This window comes from Saccostrea cucullata, unplaced genomic scaffold, assembly GCF_032062105.1.
Source record: "Saccostrea cucullata isolate Sc308-1 unplaced genomic scaffold, CSIRO_AGI_Scuc_v1 ctg746, whole genome shotgun sequence".
NCBI classification, from domain to species: domain Eukaryota; kingdom Metazoa; phylum Mollusca; class Bivalvia; order Ostreida; family Ostreidae; genus Saccostrea; species Saccostrea cuccullata.
In genome coordinates this window covers 389,206-403,586 of record NW_026938715.1, presented here as the reverse complement: position 1 = coordinate 403,586, position 14,381 = coordinate 389,206, and the positions used below count along the sequence as shown (strand labels likewise).

Below are 14,381 nucleotides of genomic sequence, written 5' to 3'. Positions count from 1 at the left end.
TTGTTGCTGTTCCATATCCGCACATTATTGTTGGAGTCTGTAAGCCTGGACTTAGCGAGGATGGCTGTTTCTGTTTGCATAAAATTAATGACATTCCAATAAAGCTCGTGAATCGCGAAAAGGTCAAGACCTTGAGTATCGTATTACTGATTTCCCATGAACATAACCTAGCGTCCTGTCTGTGTACCCATACATCTTAGGTTGTTGAAACTATAAAGAGAAAAATGATTTGATTACTTTGTGGGATTTGTTTTATGCAAGTGTGTGCATTGTTTGTTCACAAATATCACTGACTTATAAATACAGATTGAGAGTTTGTCATTTAGAATATGGGAAATCAAGTTCTATAGTAGTCATAAAGTACCACTGACTTATAAATAGTACAGACTGAGAATTTGACATTTATTAAGACCAGGACATCAGAAGTGTTTTGCTTTATTTCTTATACAGTGAGCAATCATTAAAATCTACTTATTGTAACCACTTTGACTTGTTTAATTTTTTTCACTTGTTCTCTTTCAACATTTTTTTACAATATCAAACAAACCCACAAAGACAGATCGGTAACGTATTATTTTACGGCATTTTCTAATGCATGTACTAAATGTTAAAAATTCAACAGTACATAACAACGGAATCTTAACCTTCATGTTTATCTTAAATATTTGTGCAATTTATTGATTATCTCTTTAATATTTCATTTCCAAAGTCATTATTTGCGTGTCAAGATTCATTATTTGCTGATCATTAGACCTTTCGAGCAGAGGGTTTAAGAAAGCTAATGTTATTAAATCAATTGTTAAAGTCAACATCTCACCGAATTACTGGCCAAATTATCAGACTGGTTAAAGTTCACATTAATCATGTTAATGCATGATAAAAACACAAATCTAGGCATATTACTATTAAGATACTAAATGTTAACCATTCATGTACAAAGAAATAACTGAATATGCGATGGGGTCTAAGTCAGAAACCCCATTCTGTATGCGATATTCGCTAATAAAACCGATGTATAAAATTATTAAAGTACCGGCATATTCTAAGAAATATATAAGGATTGCAATACAATCCTCCAAGAATAACCTATTGTGTCATTAAAAATCTGAGTTATATGCTCCTCTTCTAACTAATTTAATAATCTGTATAACAGATGTGCAAATAGGCTCCTGATGATGGCGGATTTGCAGCTAATTAAAATATCAAAATCTTAAACCTCGTATATATCACACCGCCGAAACACTAGATTAGTGTCGAGTCAAGTGATTTGAGGTACGTGGCTGATGAGAGTCACGTGCACTTTCTTTGAAACATTATTGTAATGGTTGTGTATTCGATGTGGGAGTCGGTGAGTGCAAAGGCAAACAAAATCAGGTCTAACAGACGCGTGCGCTAATGATTTATGGGTTAAGGCCCTTATCATGCACATCTGTAAATTCCGTATTTTAGTTTCAGTTTTCTACTTGAAAAACGAAATTAATATATAAAGAGAAACGGAATTATTAAATAAAGAAAAACCAAATTAATATATAAAGAAAAACCAAATTATTAAATAAAGAAAAACCAAATTATTAAATAAAGAAAAACCAAATGATATATTTAATCTTTATTTAATAATTTCGTTTTTCTTTATATATTAACTTCGTTTCTGTTTATATATTATTTTCGTTTTTCTTTATTTAATAATTTCGTTTTTCTTTATTCAATAATTTCGTTTCTCTTTATATATTAATTTGGTTTTTCTTTATTTAATAATTTCATTTCTCTTTAAATATTAATTTCGTTTTTCTTTATTTAATAATTTCGTTTTTCTTTATTTAATAATTTCGTTTTTCTTTATTTATTTTTGGTTTGCACTATTGGGCTTCCGTACTTTTTCATCAATGAGTGATCGAGGCAAAACAAAAGAAGAAACAATTGGAAATGTTTTCATTTATCTGCCTTGAATCTTTAATTCATTTTTTTTCTTCCAAAAATTATGTGCTATTCGACTGATTATATGTTGTTTCAAGCCTTTTGAGAACTTTTCAGCCACAAATTTAGACATCATTTGGCACTCGAAACCATAGAACAATCGTATTCACGTCTAGTTTGCAAAACCCCTTCATCAAATCAGAATTTAACAAAGAAATTGGTTTCAAAGGGATTCTGCGGTGAACATACATGTAAGATTTGTTTTCCTATTTGCACTTTAGCTTTCACACATTTCTGAGTGTTGTTTGAAACAATACATTTACAATTAATTTCAAAGTTAAGAGGTCTTTGGAGCTACCTAAAAAATGTTGTATGAAATTCATGTGTGAAATATGAAAGGCATAGCCGAACCCACTGAAAAGTTATAGACAAGGTTAAAGTTTGTGCAGACAAACAGATAAAGAGACAGATAGACGGACGGATAGCGTAAAACTATATATTTCCTAATTTTCGATTTTGGTGATTAAAAAATTAATCTTAAGAATACAGGGACCAGAAATAAGCTGTTTTTTTATTTTGAGATTATCGAGGATTTTTAACGATCGATGTTCGAGCCATCGAAATAACCTGTAAAAATATGCAAATTATCTCTATTCATTTTACATAGAGAAGAAAAATAATATATGTCTATAATAATCGACAAGACATCCAATTTAACTACAGATTACAAGAATAAGAAGCAGAAAGAAATTTGAGAATGGATTTTGACGAGAATATAATAGAAGTTTGGGATGGTTCTAATCTTATTCCCCAATCAGAGACAGAAGCAGAAGAAACCGAACCAACTGCTTCAGGCAAGTCTCTCTCTCTCTCTCTCTCTCTCTCTCTCTCTCTCTCTCTCTCTCTCTCTCTCTCTCTCTCTCTCTCTCTCTCTCTATATATATATATATATATATATATATATATAATAGAACTAAAAGGAAAACTTTTTCATGAGATAAAGTGAAAGATGCTGTTTACCGTCCGGGTATTTTAATATAATAATTACACATGTATTTTTGAACAAACAAAAACTAATTAATAACTAACCCTTTAATATAAGAGGGGTGATCAAAAAGTTCGCGAACTATCTCTATATTTACGAATCCACAGTTCAAATCAAAATTAAATTTGGCACACCTAGAGGCATATGTAACTATGGAAACTCAATCAAACTTTTCTGCTCACGCGTACATGTACAATAGGGAGGAAGAATTAATCAAGGTAGGATTCTTCTCACCCAAAACTGTATTTCCTGTATTTGAAATTAATGAAATTTTCACATAATCAAGAAGACAATATTTTTAAGTGATGGTATCAATTAGATTAGTTTTGACCGTTTTATATTAGAGTTAAGGTCAAGTCAAGGTCATTACCTTTACCCTGGTCATTAAGAATAAAAATAACTGCATCAAATCATGAGATAGGGTCTTCTATCTCAAAATATTAAATGTTTTTCTTTTTGCATAAAAAGATATTACTTTATAGGGTCTATAAGATGATCCTACCTAATTGACACAAAATGGATTTTGGCTAATCCGAATTTTCTCTATTTTTCTTAAATTTTTAGAATATTTAAGTTATTTTTAAATGTGCACTATATTTAGATTTTTCTTATTTTCACATATGGTAAAGAAATCATATAGAGATACAAAATGATACAAAAACAAAAAGTTTTGACCGTTTAGTAAGAGAGTAAAAACACTTTCTATGGATTTTTGGCTCATATCTGTATTTAGATTGGAAGTTTTTAAAAGCTAACATAATTGTAGTTTGTTTGGAAATTCATATTTATTTGATAAATTTTAAAGCTTAAGTTCCTTATTATTAATATAGCTAACATTTGCAATATTTTTCTAGTCTTTGATTGTGTAAAAATTTTGACCTAAATTCATTGTTCTATAATAATTTTGAGGGGCAGAAATGAAGCTATTTTCATTCGACACCATTCCGCCAAAAATATAGTCCCTGCTAGTTTTCGAACATAATTTACCATTTCTATTTAAAGTTGTAAAATTGTGATGAAGAAAGAAAAATATGGTCTTTTAAATCTCTTTCACCTAAATATATAAGACATATAAGCAAATATACATTGAACATTTCATCTACTCAGAAACTGGAGAGGCATCCTACCTTAAAGCGATATTTTATTATAGGGCATACTGAAACTATTTTTACGTTTATTTTTCTCCATAAAATAGATATTTTTACGTTCTGAAACCTGTTATTTTCTGAAACCAAATACTTTTGGGAATTGAGAAAAAATTACACAGATTTTGCAAAAATTCTACATTTGTCAATTTCCCCCTTTGTGCGTCACGGCTTTTCTTTAAGCGAATGTCTTAGAAATTCTTTTGCAGTAGTAGATAATAATTTGCAAACGTTTTATGAAGATAAAAGATTAACCACAGGTTTAGTTATTAATTGGATTGATTGTTTTAAGAAAGGATGGGATATGATTTTAAAAAATATGTTTGTTCTGTTGCACAGTGAAAGCAAGCTGGGGAAGAGATGTGTCCTTTGTTAAGCAATTTGTTATGCAAGATCGCCAACGTACAGTCAGAAAAATAGTTGAATATCTTAACAACAATAGTGTAATTATCAAATTCTTTTTTAAAATCGTCTATTTTAGACACTAAACATATCAGATTTGATAGAAACGGAACACCCATACTTTATCCACATTGAATACATGATGTTCCAAAGACAAAGGGCTCGGGTTATGATGGAAAAGGATATCCTTATCCACCCATACCATTGTCGAGTCTAAGCCATTTAATAAAAGTGGACTGTTTTCGTTATTTGATGAAAAATTTGCATTGGTCGGAGAAATCTTTAAGCGTTTGTGACAGAACGCTACGGAGCACGTCACGTGAGCGCCCAGATCACGTGATTCGCGCATTGGTGGAACGGTTGCAGTTGACTTCTTTTAAAAGACATGTTTAACACTTAAATCCTATATCACTTATTTCATGGAAATTATTCAATTTTAAGATTAATTGAATTATTTACTTTCATTTTTTTTTTATTACAGCTGGTGACAACAAAAGTGACGTCAAATGCTGTGTATATTTGATGACATTGTTTTCCTTTGGTCTTGTCTCCAGCACGATACTATGTTTACGATTTCTATCTGATTTATCGAAAGAAGTACATGGCGATACCGAATACCTATACCCTCTTTGTCCAATTCTAACCACCATTGCTGCGGCTGGAAACTTTTGTTATCTCGTTTTGGTTATTGCCACCTTCCTAAAAAGTGGCTGTAAGGGAAAGGTCATTGTCTCTGTGCAAAAACTATTTTTTCTTGTCCTTGGCTTTTTCACAATCGCATCTTTCTTAGCTGAGGCATTCAACAGTGAAAACTCCTGCCCGTTACTATATATCATTTTGTGTTGTACGTTTACGACTATTCAAACGTTTTACCTATGTTCAAGTGATTCCCATTTTCTTCAAATATATAAACTGACCAGTGTTGCATTCTCTATTTTAATGGCGGTAAATTTATGCATTTGGCTGGATACAGAAACAGAGGAAATTTACAACATTTTCCATATATCTGATTCCGGTAATTTTAGTTCAAATGCTACCGGAAATGCAAAACAGAAAAGTCTTTATGACGATATTTCAGATGCAATTGATCCTTTCTCAACACCATTAAAGATCGAATATTTTCTCATGGCTTTAGAATTACTGACATCGAAACTGGACGACAAAAACCCTACCTGCATGGGACGAACTCACTCGAATGAAGTAGTGACAAACCGAAATTGTCTTCAGAAGATTTTATTAAAATTAAATGATAAACAGCAAATCAAATTTACAATTAAAGGAATCTTTTGTTTCCTCATTTTTCTATTCGTTTTATTTGCAATAATTGTCGTGATTGTTAAACCTAAGCCTGGTGAATTGAATATGAAAGTATACCATGTTTATTGCAATACTGAATTTGGTTTTGAAATATTACAATTTTTGTTCCTTTTGATAGTTATAATTGCAACCTATCCTTGGTTTTGGCAGGCAAACATGCATTTGGACACAATCGTCTTCTCAATATGCGCCTTTGCAAACATTTCATATAATTTTTTTAGCTGTTTTGGTGCTTTTTCAATTAGACAAAACGTTGGAGGGGCAAATGCAATCCTTGTAATGCTAAACACTTTCCTTCAAACTACATATCTGGTTGTTCTTAATCATAATGAGAACAAAGAAACCTACCAGCAGCACTTGGGCGTTATGTTTTTCCTGCTTGCCATCAATAACTTAGCATTTTGGATGGTCGATTCCTTAGCACAAGAAAGATATCCTCCTTTTACATATTCATCACAAAAATTTTACAATGACATCTGGTGGAAAATATTCAATAAAATTGTTTTTCCACTTGTGATTTTCTACCGATTCAAAGCAGCGATGTATTTCTTTGAAATGGAGACAAAGGAGGACACGTGCACTAAGGATATGAGCACTCAGTGTGACAGCGATACAGAAATAGAAGATGAAGAAACAGTTGTAAAGGATACAAGTTAAAAATTCAATCTCCATTTAATGTTCCTTAACATAACACAAAGACATATTGTCAACCAACTCCTATAGCAATTTTTGAGTTAAAAATGTCATGCGTTAATCTTGAAAAAATATCTGTTTCAATTAATATTTGAAAATATTTCTGAATAATTTAAATATTTATTTCAAAGTGAATCTTACATATATCGGTGACAAAAGTAAGAAGAAAAGTATGTTAATTAAATGGAAATGATTTTAAGGAGATATGTCTATATGCATTAATTAATATGCTTGATGAATTATGTGAAAGATGAAAATATGCATAATAAATTTACTGAACATAAATGATCTAAAAATTGACTTGTTTTTCTTGAAAGGATCACTTCATTATAAATAGGGATCTGACCTATAGGACCGGGTTTGGTTTTTTTTCTCTACAAAAAGCTTGTCGATTTCCGTTCCGATTAATGACATTAGGCTAAATACATATAATAATTTGTTTTTCCTGAATTTTTATTTCAGTTAGTACAGGTAGGAGGAACCCTTTCATTGATTTTTTGAGTTTGTAATTTCCATATGTACTAACTGATATTTGTCTTTACTTCTCATGGTTCATAAAGGTAGTGTCTACTGTCTCTGAAATTCTGTTTTCATGTCTAGGACATTTATCCGTGGATATAATAAAACATGCAAAATTATATAGACCTAAATGATATCCAAGGGAATGCATTTACTGAAATATGTAGCCAAAGTCAATGTGATTTAATTATAAGGAATATATACAATTGAAATTCATCGCAGCTCAATCCTGCCAAGAATACCTATATTGAGGAACACAGAGTGAGTTATTCTTGTCCTCGAAGAAAGTGTGCTTATACTGAGGTTTGTTCCGCCTGACTGAGAACTGTACATTGGATTGTTAGGATTTGATATCTCTTTTAGTGTTTCTTATATATCAAGAATGGGCATGCATAAAGGATAGATAATTGAAGGAAAATACACAAATCTATATAAAAAATCTAAATAGTCTTTGAAAAGGCGAAATTTAAAAGTTTAAAAGTGTTGTACCAGGTGGATTCGAACCCCCGACATTAAAAAGAAAGTATCCAAGGGTGCAAAAGTCAGCGCTTATATCAACTGAGCTAGTCTGACTATAAGAATGAGTGGCATAAATTTCAAGCAGGTGATGAAAATCAGGTTTCCTTATTTTTTGTAGGTTTTCTGTGAATTTCGACCCTAGGGCAGGAGTGCCCCTAAAAAAATCTTATCTTAATTTATTCCTTACATCCTAACCTATGAAAATATCACAATTTTATTTAGGGGCAGGCCTGCCCTGAAGGACTTAAGGCCAAAATTCATGCAAAAATCAATGCTTTTATGGACAAAATGGTGTTTCGGTCAACTTTGGAGGTTTATTGTAAAGTTGTAAATAATAAATTTGAGGTATCAAATACAAATTTGAAAAATTTAGACATATATACGGTAGAAAACAACAAATAAAGATTGATTTTTAAATGTTGTTTTTTCCGGGAAATTGTTCTCTCCTATGGGTCAGTTCTTTTGTTAAAGCGAATACATCCTTTCATTCCAAACTGCCTGTTTTCTTTAATGAAAAGAATATACTTTTTTTCTTTATTTTAGTAAATTTCACTTGTACGTACATTAGGATTATTAAAATGACAATGAAATTTCAAATAATAAAAATTTGATAGGTTATAAAATTGAATACAGAATTACAGATCTGAAGCAATATACTGCAAAACAGAGATGATCAACCTCAAAATTCCAATGAAATACATGTAATACAATCGAGAACAGAGCAAACACGGACATCTAAAACATCCGAATTGGGATCAGGTTCAATCGAGGAGTAATCATTGTCGAGTGGTCCCACCGGCTGTTTACTCTTCGACAAAATCCGTAGACAATCAGCGCGTAAATAATGGTCTTAAACTAACAATAAGTATAGCTAAGTGATAGATTGTATTTGCTGATAAGTTCATTGTATCGACCATAAAACTTGCGAAATATTGATTTTGAACGAGACTTTTGGTATCCTTGTTTAATTAACTTGTATGTTAATAGTCCATCTCGTTTTAGAAATTGTTCCTAGTAGACCATGCCTTGTGTATCAAATCATCTGGGAGGCATAAACTCTATATGCAGGTTTTAAAGGTTTACTGCTACATAATAAGAAAAATTGATAAAAGCAAAAAAAGTTGATATGGCGTCTTTGGTTTATATCAGACTTAAAGTTCTAATGAATAAGTGTTTAAATGTGAAAATGCATGCACGATTCATTTTCATCTAAAACTACTATAAAATGTACAGCTACGGAAAGAGGTACTGTATGTGTACATAAATCTGCGCATTCAAATTTTAGTGCAACCACTGGGTATGGCGTTGTTGGCGTAATTATAAATTAGCGCCATACACTTCCGCGCCGTATATTGTGCTTATAAATCATTTCTTAGCGATATTCATAAATTAGTGCATCAGTGTCCCTGCCAAAGCCCCTAAAATATGAAGCCCGCTTTTTTAAGTACACATACAGTAAATCGCAACATTTGTTTTTGTTTCTACATTCCGAGAAATCTTTATTTCTACTGAATGTAATAGACCATTTAAAAAGAATAAGTTATTAGTGAAATTGGCTAGTTTATTGCAGTAAGAGGTATCAAAATAAAATATAACTGCCTTTAATTTCATTACAAAACTTACAGGTTAGATTCCACACTCCCCATCCCAACAAAATATGGGAAAGTTATTAGAGTTCCTTTCTGATGCAATATTTTTATTAAATTATACGTATAAATACATTTTAAAATTTTTCTTCAGTGTATATAAACCTTAACATTTGACAGCTTAAATGTTCAAGAATGAACTCAAACTATTTCTTAGAATGAATTTTGACACATTAGAATTACATAAAATTGTAGAAATTTTCAAATTAACTTAATTAAGGTACATAAATTTAGCATTATTTGTGCGGTAAAAATGGTCTTTAAAATGGTATTGCTCGCTACAAGCAATTGAAAGGGAGCACAAAGTTGTAACAATTTTAATATACACGTTCAACGTGTGATTAATGATAAGAAAACGCTTTGGTCAATAAACAAGTCCACCGAGTACACGTCAAACTGCAATGCATAAAACAACACAGACTAATAAGTTTATCAGTCATCAGTCTGTATTAAACTTCCCTTTAGTGTTAACCTTATAATGATGTAATAATATTCCTATTCAAATGTTAGAAAAAAATATTATTAAGATGTAAAATTTGTGGTCTTTACAAGCATTGGCACAGACCAATATTCAGATTTGGATAGATTTAATATACCTTTTCGCACTCGAAATCAAAGAAATTAAAGAGTCAAAAACAGTTGTTTCATATTTTGATATTTGAGAGAGTAAGACATTAATAGCAAACTAACAACAACACTTTATGATAAAAGTCATGATTTAAAGAAAGGAAAACCGACACATTAAATAGAATTATCAATCATTTATTACAAAATTAAAGAAGAGGTACATACACAAACGATATTGAGTGTGTTACGTAATAAATTCATATAAGATAACATATAATGAGGCGATGCTTTTTGAGAGAAAATATCACATTTTTGACTATGCTTCAAAAAATGCATCCAAGAACAAAACTAGTGCATTTGTGTCGTAAAAAATAAAAATACTATTAGATAGTTCATAAAATTTTAACCTAGAAATGAAATTTTATATGAAAATATAGAAATATCGTAAATTGTAACTGGTAATAAAACGGGGTGAACAATTTTAGGCCAAAACGTATGAGTAACTATCAAAATTGTTCTTAAAAAGGGAATATAATTGGGTGTTTCCATCATTTGTTATTTGTCAATTTGACATGATTACAACAAAGAAATATTATAACTGAGCAAATGCTTTGATAGATTATTTCGTCAAATAATAATAAGAATTGTAGAATACTTTGGAATTATACGATTCTGAAGTTACCGGTATCCTTTATCAGAGGGACGTTGGACCTTACAGAACCTACATTATGCTTTTATGGTTTTATTGGTTAATTAATTGATTTTATAGTGTTTTACGTCCCATTCGAGAATTCTTCACTTATACAGAGACGTCACCATATGCCGGTGAAGGGCTTCATTTTTTGACATTTAATCGGCACTCAGGGCAATGGAGCAGTGAGGGATCTTTATCGTGCTAACGCCTGCTGTGACACGGGGTCTCGGTTTTTAAGTCTCATTTGAATGACCCGCAACATTCATTTCAAAGTGCCTAGCGCATGGTGAAAGAACAGTTGCTACATGTACCTATTTTTTATGGACTTAGGCCAGTCTTGGCTGAGATTCGAACTCAAAAACTTCCGATAACGTAACAAGTGCTGTACCGATTGAGCTACCGTGACGGTTTTATAGCTTTAAAGTTCTAAAATGAAAAGAGTACATGTAAGTGCCATGAAAAATGTTCATCGTCTGTTTGCCTTTCTAGCTATCTGCTTGGCAGGCGGTGAACTTTTTTGTAATTTCGAAACACATTAACTCTATAAATTTGATCAATTTTCAACTTATTTGGTACGCATGTGAAACATTCATTATATTTTTTTATCAATGAGAGTGTTGACGAGATTGATAAATCTAGATTTTTAAAAAATATTCTTTCAAAAGACAACTATGATAATGGCAGTATTTTATTCAAAGTAAATTTACAAATAGACTTAACCAATACCAGGTATATGTATCTTTTTATCAGATTAATATATATATATATATATATATAAATTATATATAAAACTTCAACTAAATAACTTTATTTCTTCCTGTGTATTAAGTACAAGCCAGTAGAACTAGTCAGATATTTCTAGTTTTTACCATTATAAAGCAACTCTAAAACAAAAATAAAACCAACTTAAATAAGAAATATTTGTGAAACACTTATGCCCCCCCCCCCCCCCCTAAGTCCAAGGGGTATAACTCTGTAAAAAAAAAATAATAGAACTTGATTATTTTAAAGTCCACAGCAGGTGTGGCATAACTCCCTGCTCAATGGCCCTGAACATAGGCCCAAATTTGCAGCCCATCACCGGCAATGGTGACGTCTCCATATCAGTGAAATATTCTGGAGAGTTGACAATCAATCAATACTTCTGATAAATCTGTACAAATTTCAGCAGCAAAAAGGAAAATGAATGGAAACTGTTGGTGGAACGACTGACAGAGAAGTTGACCGACATACTGACTTACAATCAGCAGCAAAGCAATATGCCCTACCTTCTTCAAAGGGGGGCATAATAATAAAATTGTATAATTTTGCTTTTTTGATAAGCATAGTTATAACAGTTCTGTGCCACGTATGACTTTACGAGTTTCTGTTATTTCTGTTATATGACCCAATTCTTGAAGGTAAATATTTAGCTTCTCTATTGCGATACATGTAATTAATTACCTATAGCCAATATGAATAGCAAAATGTAAAAAAAAATGCTAAAATGACACGGTAAAGCATTTCCCATCATAATCAGAAACTTACGATTATTTATCATGTCCACTTTTTTTAACATATATTCTATGCATGATAAGTCAGAAGGCACTGAATTGTGTTGCCCGTGAGGTTTTCTGAAAAAGCGTAGGAAAAACCTGTTTGTTGTCCTCTACTTCTTATTACTGGGGTACACCGACTATGACGCCATTAACAAACTTACAGAAGGAGGTATGATTAGCTCTGGCAGGGGCTAGAATGCTCACGTTTTTGCTTGGACCACTGTTTGCTCTCAGTTTTACAATGGCTATCTCCAATTTTTCCCTTTTCACCTGTAAATTAATGAGATAAAGGAGATATATGTTGTATTATGTATTGAGCATTGTTTTTTGATAAGATTGAAGAAACCTTGTACTTGTGCTCACATTTTGATACAAATATATAAAATTGTAACCTATAGACTACTAGCTGAGTGATGCATAAATACAGATTTGTCAAAGGTTCAAATATTCATTGTGTTCAATGGCAAAGGTAATTATTAAGTGACATGAAGAATAATACAGTTCATGAAATAAAATTATCACCGAGCAAATACATAGCATTGTATGATCACAAATGTAAAATTAAGTAAAAGGGTAAAAAGCTTTATGGTAGATTTGTTCAGCTATTCTGATCTCAAATGATGTCTTTGAACGGGATACTATATTTTCTGAAATATATTTCACATAACTGACAAAGCAGTAGATAATTTCATTCTTCAGTCTCTGACTCTGATCTCTTATGCTAGTATGTTTTCACATCTCTTAATAAATAAAGTTTAAATTATATTATAAAAGTTATTGTTTAAGAACACATAGAAATATAACAGTTTTTAACTCTTCTATATTGTAGTACTTACCTTCACTGCTTTCTGCAATACGACTTTTTGTGACACCGGTACAGGGAAGGGTAATATTTGATGTCTTATGGCATTGGAGATAAAATGTCTGAACTCTTGTAATATCCTCTGCAGAGTTTCAGACGCCTTGTAATACACAGAAATCTGATCTGACGGATTTAAACCTTCCTATAAGAAAATTGTCATTTTAAAATTCATGTGAATTTTCTTTTTCATTAAATTAATTTAAATGTGATTTGCTCTGCAGTTAAATTCTTGCGCCTTCTACATGAGTTAAACAAAAAGAAACGTTCATTATGTAATTGGATTCGATATCGTACCCACAAAGAGTTATCAAGAATATGCAATATGTGATATTTGAGTAATCTGAGTAAAAAAATTCAAACAGCAATGTAAAACAGACAATCAAAAAAATTTTTTAAAAAACCCTCTTAATTTATTTTTGGGTGAATTAGTTTCATTGTTAACTATAAATTCTCTGCTTTGTATATTAAAATATATATTGACTGACCTTTTTTCGTAGTTTCTGGACTCCTTTGATGACCTCTCTGGCTAAACCCTCATTCAGCATGTTCTGATCTGGACTTATGTCGATTAAAACTAAAACCTACAAAAAGACAAATACTCAAGTGTCAAGGCCCTTTCTTATGCACCTATTTAACACCAAATGAACACTTTGATTCAATTACAATCAGAGAACAAAACAGAATTTTTACAAAGTTTATGAAAAAGAACCTAGAAAATATTATTTTAAAAACGACACATGACTCCTTTTTCTCTAATTATATCTCCTGCTTTCATTGTATTGGGAAAAAATTACATTAAAAATTGATTCAGTTGGGCAATCCTATCAAATATTTTCATCTCAGATTGCATGGAAATGGTTGAAAATACCAGCTCTCTATCAATAATCTGTTTCAAAAAGATTTACCTCCTTATTCCAATTTGCGTCGTACGAACTTTTCACCTTAGCTCTGTCGCACTTCAACATTAATTTAATGTCTCTTCTCCCCTCACATTGCCCTGAGTGTCCTCCCGTGTGGAAAAAATTGCAGCTCTCCATTTGACAGTTCCTGTACACTCTCTCAATATGACTAAAAAATTCTGAGAAGGGTTTTTTTACAATCAATTAATCATTCATTGCATGGAAATTAACATGCATGGTCTCTCTATATATCATCACCAAAAAAAATTTACCTGTATACTGCATGGGTTATTTTCACCTTATGTTATTTTCGCACTTCAACATTAAAACAAATTTGCCCCGTTTTGAATTCGCCCAATCGTAGTTTTGTTTAAGAAATTATACTGAAGTTTTTTAATTCGCCCCGTTTTAAATTCGCAGCCTTGTGGTAAGGGCAACATTTTTTTCAGGATCGTTAACATGCATGGTCTTAATATATTATCACCAAAAGAATTATTTTCTTTTTTAATTCAAAATCATAATCAGAATAATTGGAACAGTTACTTTGTTATCGTCCACTTACTTTCATTTTTTCTGCTAATGACTTAAAGTTGGTTTTTGCAGCAAGATGTGCCCCACAAT

At 31.5% G+C, this 14,381-nt stretch overlaps 1 protein-coding gene across 1 annotated transcript; it reads left to right on the top strand.

Moving 5' to 3' along the window:
* The first annotated feature begins 2,613 nt into the window (after positions 1-2,613).
* On the top strand, positions 2,614-6,798 carry LOC134251027 (uncharacterized). Its single transcript, XM_062733389.1, has 2 exons — positions 2,614-2,768; positions 4,988-6,798. The coding sequence occupies exons 1-2, from the start codon at positions 2,672-2,674 to the stop codon at positions 6,478-6,480; spliced, it is 1,590 nt and encodes a 529-aa protein (XP_062589373.1). The 5' UTR covers positions 2,614-2,671; the 3' UTR covers positions 6,481-6,798.
* Positions 6,799-14,381: the final 7,583 nt, after the last annotated feature.